A 16,024-nucleotide genomic window follows, 5' to 3' on the forward strand; every position below is an offset into this window, starting at 1 on the left:
GTCATTTTGCAGGGCGCTGGCAGTGCACCTCCTTTCACAAAGGCGGAGGTAGCGGTCCTGCTGCTGGGTTGTTGCCCTCCTATGGCCTCCTCCACGTCTCCTGATGTACTGGCCTGTCTCCTGGTAGCGCCTGCATGCTCTGGACACTACGCTGACAGACACAGCAAACCTTTTTGCCACAGTTGGCATTGATGTGCCATCCTGGATGAACTGCACTACCTGAGCCACTTGTGTGGGTTGTAGACTCCGTCTCATGCTACCACTAGAGTGAGAGCACCACCAGCATTCAAAAGTGACCAAAACATCAGCCAGGAAGCATAGGAACTGAGAAGTGGTCTGCGATCACCACCTGCAGAATCACTCCTGTTTTGGGGGGTGTCTTGCTAATTGCCTATAATTTCCACCTTTTGTCTATTCCATTTGCACAACAGCATGTGAAATTTATTGTCAATCAGTGTTGCTTCCTAAGTGGACAGTTTGATTTCACAGAAGTGTGATTGACTTGGAGTTACATTGTGTTGTTTAAGTGTTCCCTTTATTTTTTTGAGCAGTGTATATATATTTTTTTAAATTTAGTACAGATGAAAGAGTGCCTCCTACTGGCCCTTGAACAACACTTCCAGCAGCATCTGGTCTCCCATCCAGGGACTAACCAGGACCAACCCTGCTTAGCTTCAGAAGAAAGCCAGCAGTGGGATGCAGGGTGCAGATGGTCCTAAGGAGGAGGTCATGTCGCCCCCCCCCCCCCCTCATATCTTTACCAAGCACAGGCAGGAACCAATAATTATTTTTGACACTGAGACAAGATGAACATTTTCAAGACTGTCTCTTCACATTATACACATTTCCATCACAAGGTGTAAAGGCCGGTGTCTCTCATTCATGCACAGCCTCTTTCTTCTGCACCTGGACACTCAGTACTCCAGTGTCATAGCATGAACCAATGCCCCTCTAGTACCCCTCAGCCCTCATCCAAGATTAAAGGCAGACGCACAAACACAAAAGAGCAGTCAGGAAGAACAAATCCATCCCTCCCACACAAACTACAACAGAGAGGAGGCACACCTTGTACCTGAGACACTTGGTACTAAACCAAAGGAGAGAGGAGAACATATGTGGTTGTCTGAAAATTAGACTCAGTTAATCACTTGGTAAAGAGTATAATCAATGAGCTGTGAACCACCTCAGAAGACCTCTGAAGGTCTGATGTATTTGAATGCCACATTTGCAGTCAGATGTTGCATGGATAAATACCATGCAAATAAGAAGTTGCTGTGTTTTAATCAGTTTACAGCTCAAATCCAGTGTTTTAATCAGTTTAGATACAGTATTTGCATATCAATAATATATTGAAGACCATCTGTTACTGTCTGCCCAGTGAGAGAGAATATTAGATTGAATGTTGATTACAGGTTGGAGGACATGAATAGAAAAGCTTCTAAAATCAAGAAATGATTACAACAATCAAGGTTTGCTTGCAAACATGGGTTCTATATTTTCTCTCTCTCTTGCTCTCTCGCTCTCTTGCTCTCTCGCTCTCATCTCAATGGTCACTGATCATCAGATCCTTGGAAAAGCACGCTCAGTGCAGGTACCTTAAACCGCAGATCAAGTCTCACCACGGCCATGTGCAAAAACTGTTTGAATAAAGTGTGAAATTATCGGAATAATCAAGATCTCAAAAATCAGGTATGTTTTGTCTCTCTTTATTATTCAGATAATATGTAATATGAATTATCGAAAATCCTTATGAGCAATTCATGTTAAAAGAAAACCTATTATGAGAGGTGTAGGTTTTAATGATGCTCTCTGATATTCAGGAAAAGTAAAAAGCTCTAGTGATTCATGATAGTTTTACTTTACAAGACAGATGTCAGTAAATTAATATACACATTTTGAGAAAAGATCAAAAAAAGGATTTCTACTTGTTGATTGAAAACAATTCCAATACCAAGTTAATTACCCAGTAGTACCTGTATCTTGTTCACAGACCAGTTCAGGATTTCATAGTCATAAACTGTGACCATACAGTCAGGAGATCTCTTCTATGAGGGGGCACATCATCAGATTCAGAACTCATAGAGATGAATGACCACCCAGGACATTACAACACATTGAGAGCGCTCTGGATGGATCAACCATCAACATCCAATGGCATCGGGGGGCAGCTGTGTGTGTAGGTTCTCTGTGTGGGTACCCACTTTTTTTTTAGCATATTAGGGTATGTTAAGCTTGTATTTTTGTGTCTGTGCTGTAGTTTGGTGTGTGTGATGTATGTGTAGTGAGTGGTGTTAATAAGGCAGGCTCAGACAGGCAGTGTATGTTAGTACGGTGTTGTATCTGTGCTGGGCTAGCTGCACTCATGGCTCGTAAACGGAGTGGAGGCTGCTGCCCCCGGCCGCCCCTCAATGAGGACAATGCCCGCTTCTGCCTGCTGGCAGGGCTTATCCTGCTCTACCTGCTGTGTGGGGCGGCTGTGTTCTCAGCCCTGGAGCGCCCCTCCGAGCTCCGTGCCCGCCGCCTCTGGGACCAGCAGCTGGCCAACTTCACCCTGAGTCACCAGGTAAGCCTGGGAGCCTTGCACGCGCTGCTGAGACAGTATGAAGAGGCAAATGGGGCTGGGATCAGAGTGGACGCTCTTAGGCCCCGCTGGGACTTCTCTGGAGCCTTCTACTTTGTCGGCACGGTTGTGTCCACCATCGGTGAGTTGGACAGCTGCTCTCTGTGAGGGTCAGAGTCAGGGTATTAAAGATGCAAAGTTATTTGCTGTCATGTAGATGCAAACTGAACACAACTGTCTCAACAGATACACAGTATAATGTAGAATATTTATTGAGTAGATGATGGGGATGACAAGAGAGAGGAGAGGAAGCTGGGATGGGATTAGATTGATGATCGGTGAAACTCCGAGGCACTAATTTCAATGTACATCTGGGCATGTGAGGTCAATTTGCATTTCTGGGACTTTAGCTTTTTGTTATGTGATCACTACTCATGACTGAAAATTGTTAATGTTTCCATCTCATCCCTTCTTTCTCTCAGCTCCTGTTTTCATGACTCATTCAGTCGCTCTTATTTTGAGTTTGTCAACATAAAGTGCCCAGTACTGTAAAATGATGATCCCTTACTTTAATATAAATTGCATTCATGGTATGAAATGAAAAGACATATATATCAATAGCCACTCCACATCTTTTTATCATCTCGACATCTAGTGCTAAGTAAGAACAAATGTAAAGGCACTTATTTGACAAACAATTGGCACATTGACCATTCTCTTTTGTACTCTTTCCCACCAGGCTTTGGTATGACCACCCCAGCTACCATCCCTGGTAAAATATTCCTGATCTTCTACGGCCTCATTGGCTGTGCCGCCACCATCCTATTCTTCAACCTCTTCCTGGAGAGGATCATCACCATGCTAGCCTACATCATGCGCTGGTGCCACGAGCGGAGGATGAGGCGCTCAGGGGTGGGGCCTGTGTCTGGGGTCGGGGAGCCCCGCAGAGAGGAGGACAGTCTGGAGGGTTGGAAGCCCTCTGTCTACTACGTGATGCTGATCCTGGGAGTGGCGTCTGTGCTGATCGCCTGCAGCGCCTCCTCTCTGTACTGCTCCATGGAAGACTGGAGCTACATGAACTCCCTGTACTTCTGCTTTGTGGCCTTCAGCACTATCGGCTTCGGGGACCTGGTGAGCAGCCAGAGGGAGCGTTATGAGACCCAGGATGCCTATCGCCTGGGCAACTGTCTCTTCATCCTCATGGGCGTGTGCTGCATCTACTCCCTGTTCAACGTTATCTCCATCATCATCAAACAGACTCTCAACTGGATCCTGACCCAGCTGGCTTGCCCAGGCCGGCGCTGTCCCTGCTCTTGCCCTAAGAGGGGCCTCTGCCGGCGGCTCTGCTGCCCCTGCCTCCCAAACAAACACACCGGCTTGAGGCCTCCACCTGCACGGCTCCGCCAGCAGCGGCTCAAACGCAATGGTGTGCAGCCCACCCCGTCCCACCCCCCTGCGAGGCGACACCGCTACACAGACGCCTCGGTGGAGACCGTGTGTAACAGCGAGACAGACGCAGGGATGGGGGTGGATGGGGTCGCTGGAGGCCGGCGTCTCTCTGGGGAGATGATCTCGGTGAATGACTTCACAGCATCCAATAAGGTGTCTCTGGCGCTGCTGCAGAAGCAGCTGTGTGAGACGGCCCACCAGGGCCCCCGTCAGAGCCCCGTTCCTCGTCACAACGGCTTCTCTGGGGGGGTGGGCGCATTCGCCATCATGAACAACCGCCTGCAGGAGACCAGTGTGGACAGGTAATCACACCTGACCCCAGTCACACTAACTCAAAATAAAAAATAAAGCACTGTTTTCTGAGGGTTATTGTAATATTACCGAATGGTGGACTGGATGCTGGATCCTCTTCTGTTATTCCTAGAAAACTAGTGACGTTTCATCCTCAGAATTAGCATTGTTTGTCGATCAAAGTACAGTAGTGAAACAGAACAGTTGAATGCTACAGCTGAACATACATATTTGCCAAATGTAAATATATTCACACATTAAAACTCATACGTTTTCAATGTTACTCATGTTGAGGGTAGCTAGGTTCTTTGTTCTAGACATGATGATAGCCCACAGCAGACCTCTACTCTGTCTGACAGCTTTTCAGAATGCCAGACATTCATGATGATCACTGACAATGGTCCCTCTAAACTGCACACTGGCGCACAGCTCCCCTCAGACTGCCGCACAGCTCCCTTCAGACTGGAGCACAGCTCCCCTCAGACTGCCGCACAGCTCCCCTCAGACTGGAGCACAGCTCCCCTCAGACTGCCGCACAGCTCCCCTCAGACTGCCGCACAGCTCCCCTCAGACTGCCGCACAGATTGAACTTCTCTCAACTTTCTAGTTTTCCCCTTCAGTTAACACTATCAACGTTTCGCTCTGCTGTGGGAATTGTCCTCAAATCAACGCAATATTAGCCACTTTCAATGTAACATTTCGAAACAAAATGAACTATGCAAAGCTAACTGTGCAAGAGATGCTATTGTAGGCAGCACACATTGGAGTAGGATTCTGTTGCATTGACATGCACGACAGAGGCCCGTACTCTACGCAGGCCGGTGCATCATAACCAATCAGAGCTGCAGTAGACATATTGGCTGCATGAGGGTCGTGAGTAGATGCACTTGTTTTGAGATCAAAGCGAGAGCTGTGTAGCCACCTGTGCACATTTGTTCATATTCTTTGCTAGTTTGTGAGTTATTAGCCGAGTTATAGTGAATTCCTAGTCAACAATTTGGGAGTGGTTGCTTCCTACAAGAGCCCAAAATGTGTGCATTTCTAGCCATCTTTGAAAATCAAGTCAGGTAAAGAGCTTTTTTTTAAATCTCTTAAAGGGGCAGTGTTATATTTTGAGACGGTCTTGAATAAGCTAAATAGTCAATAGGCAGAGAGTAGCATAATTTGTCTCATTCTCTGTAATAATGGTATGGGAATAATAAAGAATTTTATTTTGTAAAGTGGTTTCTTGCATCAAACAACACAACTGTTCAGTCACCTCCTTGTCTGAAGAACAAGTGGATAAACAGGTTGTTTTTGGCCTATATTGAACACCGCACATTTGATGCTACTGTAGGCTGAATGATAGAACAGCTATTTCCATGTTAAAATGTTATGGGATGCATTTTTCTCCGTTGCTTCGATGGTAGGCCACTCTGGTAGGCCTACATATTGAACAAATAGCCACAGTAGCCTACTTGGCCACTGTTAAAACTGTAACTTAAAGAAGTAAATGCACGCCAGAAGTTGCACAGAATTTTCACAATGTTAAAGTCTGCGCTCAGCAGAAATTTGCTCAGTGATGAAAAAATTTGAGGGAACATTGATCACTGATCTCCTATTAATACACTGCTTGAATGTTCCTGTTTGGTTCTGTGGTGAGATGCGGTGGACAGATGCCTTTCATTTAAACAGCGTCTCTCTGGAGATGGGTTTGAAATGCTCAAGTGATTGGCTCAAATACAATGCTGAATGCAATCAGGCTTTGTGTGGAGTGTGGAGACGTGGAGGGCCTCTTGAGAAGACCCACTGATTTATGAGAGCTTTGCAGATGTGTCCTGAGCTCCACCACAACACAATGGATTTATGTGGGGTGGTATCCGGGATCAGTGAACATAGAAATGTATCCATATTATGTATATGCATCCTCGGTCACCTAATGTCTAGGGCTCGGGTAGAGAACCTGTTGAATATGTATCACAGTTGAATTGTGTTAATTAGATAGAAAGCCCTCAGACACACAGTATGAGAGCTGTAAAAGCGAAAACAAAACCTCTTCATCTTAATCAAATATAGTCTAGCCCTGGGAAATGTATTTATGTCAATAAACGATATGAGAGTGTGACATCCACAATAATCTGGAGTGAGTTACGTTTTGCCAATATTCTGTGCTCATTTTAACTGGTTCGTGCCCCCTCATACCTATGCAAATATTTCCCTCAAGCATGACCTTGTTCATCCATAGTTATCTCTTTACCATTTTCCTGTACCAAATTATCATTACCAGTGGTGTAAAGTACTTCATTAAGTTGTCTTTGGGGGATCTGTATATTACTATTCATATTTTTTACAATTTTCACTTTTACTCCACTTCATTCCTAAAGAAAATATGTACTTTTTACTCCCGTACATTTTCCCTGACACCAAAAAGTACTCATTACATTTTTTATGCTCAGGATGGACAGGATTATGGTGCAATTCACACACCTATCAATATAACGCATTGCCATCCCTACTGCCTCTGATCTGTCGAACTCACTGCACACAAATACTGCGCTTGTAAATTATCTTGGAGTGTTGGAGTGTGCCCGTGTCTGTCTGTATACAAAAAAAGAAAATCATGCCGTCTGGTTTGCTTAATACTTTTACTTTTTACTTTGACAATTGAGTACTTTTTCCACCACTGTACATAAGTACATTTAAAAGCAGATACTTTTAGACTTTTACTCAAGTAGCATTTACTGGGTGACTTTTACTTTTACTTTAGTCATTTTCTATTAAGGTATCTTTACTTTTACAATTTATTACTTTTTCCACCACTGTTCATTACCAGTGGCGACCAGTCATTCAGGACAGGTGGGGCAGAGCCTGTTTGAGCCCCACTTGTTTAGCTAAAAAAAAATATATATATGTATATATTTTTTTGGTTGGCTGTTTTGCATGTTATTTTGCCATTCATTCTTGTCACATATCAGTTTGCAAACAATGTAAAAACAAATTTATTGAGTGAATAAAGCTGCATACAAACAGGGTTTCTTTCTTGCTTTCTTGAGTAAGGCAGCTCCAAAATGCAGGTGTTTCAGCCAAGCTCAGTGCTTTCTGGGGTGGACGGGCAACCAGCGGAAAATACAGAGTGTAGGCGATGGTAATCTTCTCTAGCTGCGCCATAATTGGCTCAGTGTTCTGTCACTCATTGGGACACTACGTCACCGCAGGATCTACAGGGAGAGCTAGGCAGTTCAAGCCCCCTTGGGTGCTGCCATAGATTTACATTAGAAGGGCCCATCGAAGAAAGCTCAAGGTCCTTGGCCACAGATAAAATTCCGTCAAATCATGTTATATCTACCGTAGCTTTGATTGGACTGATCATAACATCATACTTTCAAAATCTTAGCTATCAAGCTAGGCAAGCAGTCATCATCATGAATCACGTCGACAATCTACTGGCAAATCCTTTTCAATCCTTGTCATATGAAGAGAAATTATAGATAAAACGTATCAGTGCTCATTGGCCATTGGACATAAACGTTACACAACAGATCAGAAATAGCAAATTCAACAATGAGTGGTTTGGAAGGAATCAGTGGCAAACTTGGGGTTCCCGAGTGGTGCAGCGGTCTAAGGAACTGCATCTCACGACCCCGGTTCGATTCCAGGCTGTATCACAACTGGCTGTGATTGGGAGTCCCATAGGGCGGCGCACAATTGGCCCAGCATCAGCCGGGTTAGGGTTTGGCTGGGGTAGGCCGTCATTGTAAATAATAATTTGTTCTTAACTGACTTGCCTAGTCAAATAAATGTAAATGTACATTTTTTTCCGCCTGCCTGCTATTCGGAGGAGAGGGTGTGTGGTCCAAACGGGGTTAAGGATTTAAAACATCTGTCTGAAAGGGGTCTTTTTTCCAAGTTTAAAAGGATAAACATTCACACGGAACACCATGGGCCAGAAAAGGTTGAATACATTGGCCATGCTGTCAATCCAGCATGACTTCTGCTGCATTCAAGACAACTGGGAACTCTGAAAAAAAACAAGCTCCGACTGGAAAAATACGTTTTGAACGGTCATCCAACTCGGAATTCCAAGTCGGAACTCGGGCCTCTTTCTAGAGCTCCGATCTGAAGGTGACTGACGTCATGATTCAACCTTGTTTTTTTCAGAGTTCCTAGTTGTCTTGAAAGCACCATAAATCCAGAGAATGCCAGAAGTGGATGACAAAGTTTGATGACAAAATGTTCCCACAAGAAGGACAGCACAACAACGGAGTCCAAAAATGTATTGTATGCTACTGCATAAATTATGTAATACGTATACTGTAGCTAAGAAAGAAATACTAAGCATACAGTATGTTGTGTAGTAAGCTGTTAGTAGCCCATCTGCCTACTGTTCTCTTGGATGTCAAATTCGGGCCTATAGCTGGGGTGCAATTTTGGTTTTAAAAGTGGGGGGGACATAATAATAATAATTATCATTATTATTGTTTATCCAGTCGGATAAACACTCCAAACAGCCTACCCGACCACTCGGAGGCGTCCGCACACCGTTGCCCCCCGTCCCCAGTGAAAGTTCTGCCCCTGGCCTATAGCCTGTTTTAGAGAAATGTCATAATTAAATATTGTAAGAGCTTTCTTTGTCTGCTTGTATGCCCCCTTTATTTATCCTACGGTTCTGACTTGGTGTACAGGGAGAATACTGTGAGAATGTCCCATGTTCTGAATTCTGTCACTGTACATTTCATAAGTATTGAACAAATAGTTATATTGACTACGTCCATCTTAGCTCGCTCATTAATGTCTTAATCGAAATGACGGATTGCCTCTGATACGCTCATCGTTCCCTTATGCCATAGTTTGTACATCTCAATTGATATAGGCCTATTGCTTATATAGGTCTATCTCATTAATATCTTATTCATAATTTTTCATTGTTTTGCTTACTTTGTGTATTGTAATTAGCTCATGTGCTTTTCTTGACGAGAAGGCGACACTATATAATGCTGTTGAGTCTGTAACCATGTTTGCCAGGGACAGTCTCTTTCCATTCAAATATTTGTTTTCAACAAAAAGTTCAGTAATAGACCCATGTAATTCCAGTTGATATTGCGAGTGTTGTTTTGTTTGTGCAATGCGCTGTGTGTGCGTCAGTATATTGTATATAAAAGTGGATCCTCATGATTGTATTTTCCTTCCTTTTTAGACTACATAGGCCTAATAAAATACAGAGTCTCTCCCACTCTCTCTCTTTCTCTCTGTGTGGTGACTTAAAGAAGAGCAAAGTTAAGGCCTCAACATCTCGCTGAATCTATCTGAACTAACATCTATCTGAATTTCTGTCGTGTCCATTTTGAAAGTGCTGAACGAATAGGCCTACATCGTCGCAGCTTGTTTGCTTGCAATTGCTTATACTTAGAGCTAAGTGTTAATGATATAAGAATAAACTTTATTAATTTACTGAACATAAATGTAATAATGTTTGTGTATGGTTCAAAAGTGAAAATTAATTTTGGCATTCATTATAATTGAAGGAGAATGCCCTTACAAATTAAAACTGCAGTAAAAGCGCAGCAACTGCAGTCGACTGTGAAGTAATTGTAGAATAACTGCAGTGTATTGCAGTTGAACTGCAGTTATACTGCATTCCAACTGCAGTTACACTGCAAAATTACTGCAATAAAACTTATTTTGGATGCAGTGTTTGCAGCATACTGCACTCTAACTGAAGTTATACTGCCGTTATACTGCACTATGCCTGCAATCTTTTTCATAAGGGTTATCGACTTACACAAATCGACAAGGAGTCAGTAGTAACCACATTTGTTTAAGCAAGTCAGCCATATCAGCTATGGTTTTTTAAAAAGCAGTAAATGAGGCTGAATGAACTGTTTCTCTGACAGACAAGTCTCCGATAATAGCCAGGTGTAGCGGTGGTAAGGATTCACTCCATGGTGCTGAAAGAAAAGCTCTGCTGTTGGGACAGATTTATGTAGGCCTTAAAAGTTTGTGGGCACCGTTTTTCAACATTGTAGTGCTATAGTTTATTGTTTAGTCTTGTGTAGTGACTTTGCTGGCAGGCAACAAATTATTTTGGGGAGTTTGCCCCACCAAGATTTACATGCTAAAATCACCACTGTTCATTACACATTTTTCAAAGAGAAATGTGCTGAACACTTGTATTTTATCTAGAGAAACAAATCCTCCTAGTGGACATGAATGAAATGAAGTCTCTTTGTTGTCTGTGATTTATATGTCAGTAATCATTTATTACACGAAAACATTTAATGGTCTTCCATATCAGTTAATCACATTAACTATAAAATATTTTTCATAATAAATAAGTAGTTGAGTATCCGCATGATGGAGATGTAACTGGATGTTGTGGTGCTCTCTGGTAAATCCTAAACAAGTCCTTAGTCACATAAGTTTTATTCTGTCTGAAAACAGTCAGAACATGTAATGTCTAAACAGTATGTAAGTAAAGCACATACTCATTTAAATCACATTTGATAATATATTAACAAGTTCATGGATCTACTGACCATTCTTGGGTTTGTCTTGGTCATATGTCATATCACTGTAACATGTTAAATCTAATGTCATCAAGGTAAGTAATGCAGCACAGTGCAGGTCATGCAAACCAGACCAAACACAGGACTGAGAGAGAGAGGTTTGATGACTCTTAAAACTAAACATCAACCTGAAATCCATTAATGTTTTTAGAATTTTACATTGTTATAGATATTATTGGATGAATATATATCAGATGGTTTGTCAACTACTGAATCATATTGCTGAGCCAGAATCTCTGTGTTTGAAAGCGCCAGGTCCTATAAAATAAAATGTTCCCCATATTGTATAAATATAAAATCTATAGTTTTAGCTTTCACAAATTGCGCTGTACTTGTTACATCACCATTTTACTTGGCGCGAGGGATGAGAGACCAAATTCCTTTTGTGATTGGTTGAATTGCCACATAATGAAAACATTTTTTTTTAGGCATTGGTTGTCTTCCAGAGACGTTTCCCAAACGACAGAACCTAGACGAGCTTCTCAGAACCACCAAGCCCCTGGAGAAAAATGTAGACTGCTGTGAGGTGATTGTGCGTACATTCTGACAAAGTCGGAGATTATATAGTATTGGTATAATAACTGAGACAGTTTGATATAAATACAAACCCTTACATTAGGTGTAGTAGGATTGTGTGCCTCTTTCTTTTCGTAATAGGCGGAGATGATACAGTTCCTTCTGCAACACACAGGAAACAGGTTTGAGGACAAGCAGTTTCTCTACTCAGATGATCCTTACTGCACTTTGTTATTTAGTACCTCTTGTACTGTAATGAACTTTTAGCACCATGCATTCAGATGAATTTACTTGCTCTGCAGACCACCTCCAGGTGGTAAGCCTGGGACATCAGTGTTTGCCAGAACAGTGAGGACAGTGAGCAGGTCAGGCTCCTCCCCCTGAGTACTCAGTTCCTCATAAATCTCTATCAAAGGAAGAGGGCAGTAGTTACAAACAAAACAAGGATTAAAATGCCCTCTCTCAGGGGCAATTAACTGTAGCAGTGTAAATCCTGTTGTAAACTCATGGCTATGGATAAACTGAAGTGAGTGAATATAAGTATGCACACAACTACCGCCACATCACTACACCTGCCACTTTGGACTCCAGCAGGTCTTCCAGCTCTGCCTCCTGGTGTAGTGCCTCTGCTGAGAGCTGGGGGGCGCCAGGGAAGCAGACCAAGATGATACTGATATTGTCCAGACTGCCCTGTAGAGGAGAACAAGCCAACCAAGGTTAGTAGCTACAGTTACAGTACACAGAGATGACCTTATGTTAGGGTACAGTACAGATCTGACATGAGTACGTCTTACCTTTGTAAACAGGATTGACTGTTATTAGTCAATCTTAGTGATGTATGCTGACCTCTGAACAGTGTGTGAGATAGGATAATCTTTCCAACCATTATGATAATGGTGAAAATCGCCTGCGCTGTAGATGTTGTTGTTGGTCAAGTGCCAAATTAGGTGAGTGCCAAACAAGGCTTACTAGAAAGCTACTAGCAGGATTACAACAGACGCGGGCTCTGAGGTCAGGTGCTAAGTAGTGACCTTTGACCGCCAATTACGACCACTTCTCTTCTGTGTTCATCTGATCCTTACGAAATAAGGCCCCTTTTGTCGAAGAAGTCACCCATTCTCAACTGATAGTAGGTGTGTTAGAATAGCTTGTTAGCCACAGGTACTGATGTTGACTGATGTTAGCCGTTGGTGACTGTGTTGGCTTTAGATTATGTGTGTCTGTCTGTAAGATGCGAGCAAGCAGCATTGGCTTCCCTGATGTGACCTGAGTGGGCCAATAAAAGTCTAATGTACCAATGCTGTAGGCAACCTTAGCCTTTGTTTAACACTGGCCGTCCACACAGCAAAGCTAAAGCACTGTGTCTCCTTTCAGGAACATGAATAGCCTACTTCCTCCTTCATGCAGAACTGAACTGATTCTGGAAGTGATTACTAAGGTGAAGTGTGTGAGAGGGTTAGAAACTGTGACAATTTCAGGTTGTTGGGTAGCATCTTTAAACTAGAACACTGTTATACAACCACAAGCCAGCCCAGCTCAGCTCACTTAGCCTGTGTACACACAGAGTATGTGTTTAATGGGTGTGTTCTGGTGTGTATGTGTTTGTAAAGGTCTTGTGGCACCACACATTCAATTCCCAGTAGTCTGTCTAAACCTGCTGGTATATCCTCAATAATATTATTTCACAGGATTAAGATTATGAAATAGAAAATAAAGCCTCTGCTAAAATAATGTAATCACATATTGTTTAATTAACAGCATGTCCGTGTGGCTCATGTTTAACCAGATCAGAGAATGTTGCCCTGTGTACATTGAGGAAAGTGCATCCACATTTTGACAGCGAATTGATACACTTATGCTCCAACATGTACATGTAGGGATTATTTATAAAGGTCACTGATGTGGTCCACATGCACTGATCTACAGGTGATCTATGACCATGAGTACTGACCTTGTAGAGGCAGAGGTCAATGACCTGGGAACAGACATCTCTGAGGTCAGTGCAGACGCGCAGCCGACTCTGGATGAAGGCGCATAGCTCCTCGTTGGAGACCGTGTCCCACACCCCGTCACAGGCCAGCACCAGAAACTCATCCCCGGGCGACCGCTCCACCACACACACCTCTGGCTCCGGAGACACCATCTGTTGGGTGGGCGGCCGGTTCACTGTCCCCTTGTAGCTGAAGTCCCCCAGGGCTCGGGACACGGCCAAGGAGCCGTTGATGCGCTGCAGGGACACGGAGCCGCCGGCGCTCTCGATGCGCTCCCTCTCCAGAGGGCTGTAGGGCTTGTGGTCCTCAGTGGAGAAGCACACCTGCCCTGCCTGGCACAGCATGGCACGCGAGTCTCCACAGTTGGCGAAGTAGATGTATCGTGGTGAGATGAGAGTAGAGGTCACGGTGGTGCCACCCCGCTCCCAGCCCTCACGGCGGGCTGCAGTCAGCAGGTGTTTGTCTGTGTGTAGGAAGCCATCTGTGAAGCTCCCTCTCACCCGATCAGGGTGGTCCTCTGGCCCGATCCCTCCTACAAGACAGAGACAGTACAGTAAGTACACCCATGCAGTAAGTATAAATAGGCAGTGAGTATACAAGCAGTAAGTACACACAGGAAGTTATTTCACAGTGCACACAGGCAGTATCATTTTAAATGGTGTTATTCATTTATATACATCATTTATATAACCACATCAATACTGGCAAGATAAAATGGCAGTCACCAGTAATATTCTTCTAAAATGTAGTGATCTTTTATAGTTATTACCAGGTATAAACCTCTCTCTAACACACTATTCAATACATATTTGAGGAGTCACATGCTTTACTCCTAAGAGTATAATGCTGCATATAAATATCTGCTCTCGAATGAGTCATCAGTGTATCAAAATCTGTTCATGCATCTATTTTGAAGCAAGCATCTTTTTAAACTAAGAGATAAAACTGTCTGGTAAGTAACATGATAAGTCTGTCAAGTTTTTTTTCACCTGTAGCTAGGACCTGATCCAGCAGGTGTTGTGAAACGTACTGTGCCACTTGGTTTCCCGCGTGCCCGTCAAACACAGCAAAGAAGCTCCAGTCTGCCAGCCCTGTGCCCAGCTGAGGCACACAGTTGTGGTAGTCCTCCATGTTTGCCCTCCAGCCCTGCATGCTGCACAGAGCATAGGTCAGGCCCCAGCAGGAGCAACCCTCCTCAGTCAACTTGTCCAGGATGGGACGGTCCAGGTAGGGACTGGAGATCACCTCCTCTCTTTCCCCGTCTGTGTGCTCTGCCCCTCCATGCCCCCCTCCTTTGAAGAAGGAGCTGACCCTCTTCTCTGTCTCCTTCACCAGCTGCCGGACAAATGCAGGCATCTCCACGCTCCCCTTTCGTGCAGTCCTCATGGCTACAGCAGCTGACAATGTGGACTGGGCGTCTTTTCTCTCTCCTGTGGGCCTGTGGGCCGTTGGCTAGGCCTGTGCCCTGCTGTGTGCTGCCTGTGTAGGCCCGTTGCTCCAGGCCTCTCAGAGCATGGGTGCCCAGGTTGATGCTGTTGGTCTGGCCGATGTATTTTCTCTGTGCTGATGCTTCTAGCTGCTCACCCCCCTCTCTCTTCTGTCTTCCTGTTCTCTCTGGAAATCTCACTGATCTGCACTCTCTCCCATTTTTATACCTTCTCTGTCTTTGTTAGCTCTGCCTCTACTCTGTAGTCTTTTGATTTCACCTTCTCTATCTTTTTTCATAGCTCTTCCCTTTCTCCATCTTTTCGCTAGCCTTGTTATTTTCCCTGCCTCCTCTGTGATTGCTTGGCTATTTATGTTCACCAATCCCAGAGCAGCATAGCTCATCCATGTCATGCATACACTGTCACTCTCCCCCTCTCCCTTCCTATCTGTGCCTCTGTTTTTCGTTCCTCCCCTACCAGCTCTCTGCTAATCTCAATCTTTAATGAGTCTGGATTATCAAGCTTCTACGCCTGTGGATTAGAGGAGTGTCAGCCGTTTATAATAGCAGCACACACTACTGCATGTGAGAGGGCGGAACTGGGAGAGAGAGAGAGGGAGGGACTGGGAGTAAGGAAGTGAAGGAGGCAGGGAGAGCGAGAGATAGGAAGAGAGAGCAAGAGAAGGCTCATTTACATTATGCATTGATGCTGCCTTTGAAACCCGTTATGAGCCAAGTGGTGGTTCATTTTTTGTGTTTTACTTTGCCTTAAGCTGAATCTGTGAATGACGCACTTAGCTCTGGCCTTGGCCAGTATTCATTTAGAACTTGCCTGACACTATTCATACCCATTAGTCATATGCAAATAAATACTGAACCCTGGTATAGACTAGATTTGATTGATTCAAATCAAATCAAATTAAATGTTATTTGTCACATGCGCCGAATACAACAGGTGTGTAGACCTTACAGTGAAATTCTTACTTACAAGCCCTTAACCAACAATGCAGTTTTAAGAAAATACCTCAAAAAAGTAAGAGATAAGAATAACAAATGATTAAAGAGCAGCAGTAAATAATAGCGGGGCTATATACAGGGAGGTACCGGTACATAGTCAATGTGCGGGGGCACCGGTGTCGAGGTAATATGTACATGTAGGTAGAGTTATTAAAGTGACTATGCATAGATAATAACAGAGACTAGCGGCAGCAGCGATCAAGAGGGGGGGAGTGGGGGGGGGGTGCAAATA

At 43.8% G+C, this 16,024-nt stretch overlaps 2 protein-coding genes across 2 annotated transcripts; one reads left to right on the top strand and one right to left on the bottom strand.

The window, feature by feature from the left end:
- The first annotated feature begins 1,225 nt into the window (after positions 1–1,225).
- On the top strand, positions 1,226–9,488 carry LOC129816150 (potassium channel subfamily K member 13-like). Its single transcript, XM_055870370.1, has 2 exons — positions 1,226–2,702; positions 3,300–9,488. The coding sequence occupies exons 1-2, from the start codon at positions 2,321–2,323 to the stop codon at positions 4,313–4,315; spliced, it is 1,398 nt and encodes a 465-aa protein (XP_055726345.1). The 5' UTR covers positions 1,226–2,320; the 3' UTR covers positions 4,316–9,488.
- A 1,027-nt stretch (positions 9,489–10,515) lies between these two features.
- LOC129816145 (protein phosphatase 1A-like) lies at positions 10,516–15,336 on the bottom strand. Its single transcript, XM_055870357.1, has 6 exons — positions 14,339–15,336; positions 13,310–13,881; positions 11,931–12,048; positions 11,650–11,764; positions 11,457–11,520; positions 10,516–11,341 (listed from the first exon to the last, which is right to left on the bottom strand). The coding sequence occupies exons 1-6, from the start codon at positions 14,733–14,735 to the stop codon at positions 11,312–11,314; spliced, it is 1,296 nt and encodes a 431-aa protein (XP_055726332.1). The 5' UTR covers positions 14,736–15,336; the 3' UTR covers positions 10,516–11,311.
- Positions 15,337–16,024: the final 688 nt, after the last annotated feature.

This window comes from Salvelinus fontinalis, chromosome 2 (assembly GCF_029448725.1).
Source record: "Salvelinus fontinalis isolate EN_2023a chromosome 2, ASM2944872v1, whole genome shotgun sequence".
In the NCBI taxonomy this organism is placed as follows: Eukaryota; Metazoa; Chordata; class Actinopteri; order Salmoniformes; family Salmonidae; genus Salvelinus; species Salvelinus fontinalis.

Bases quoted from the DNA above. Each gene is read 5' to 3' on its own strand.
- LOC129816150 (XM_055870370.1), top strand. From the start codon at position 2,321: ATGTTAGTACGGTGTTGTATCTGTGCTGGGCTAGCTGCACTCATGGCT. The intron at 2,703-3,299 runs GTGAGTTGGACA...CTTTCCCACCAG, and splicing joins CACGGTTGTGTCCACCATCG to GCTTTGGTATGACCACCCCA.
- LOC129816145 (XM_055870357.1), bottom strand. From the start codon at position 14,735: ATGAGGACTGCACGAAAGGGGAGCGTGGAGATGCCTGCATTTGTCCGG. The intron at 12,049-13,309 runs GTCAGTACTCAT...TCTCCTCTACAG, and splicing joins TTGACCTCTGCCTCTACAAG to GGCAGTCTGGACAATATCAG. The intron at 11,342-11,456 runs GTAAGGGTTTGT...ATTTTTCTCCAG, and splicing joins ACAATCCTACTACACCTAAT to GGGCTTGGTGGTTCTGAGAA.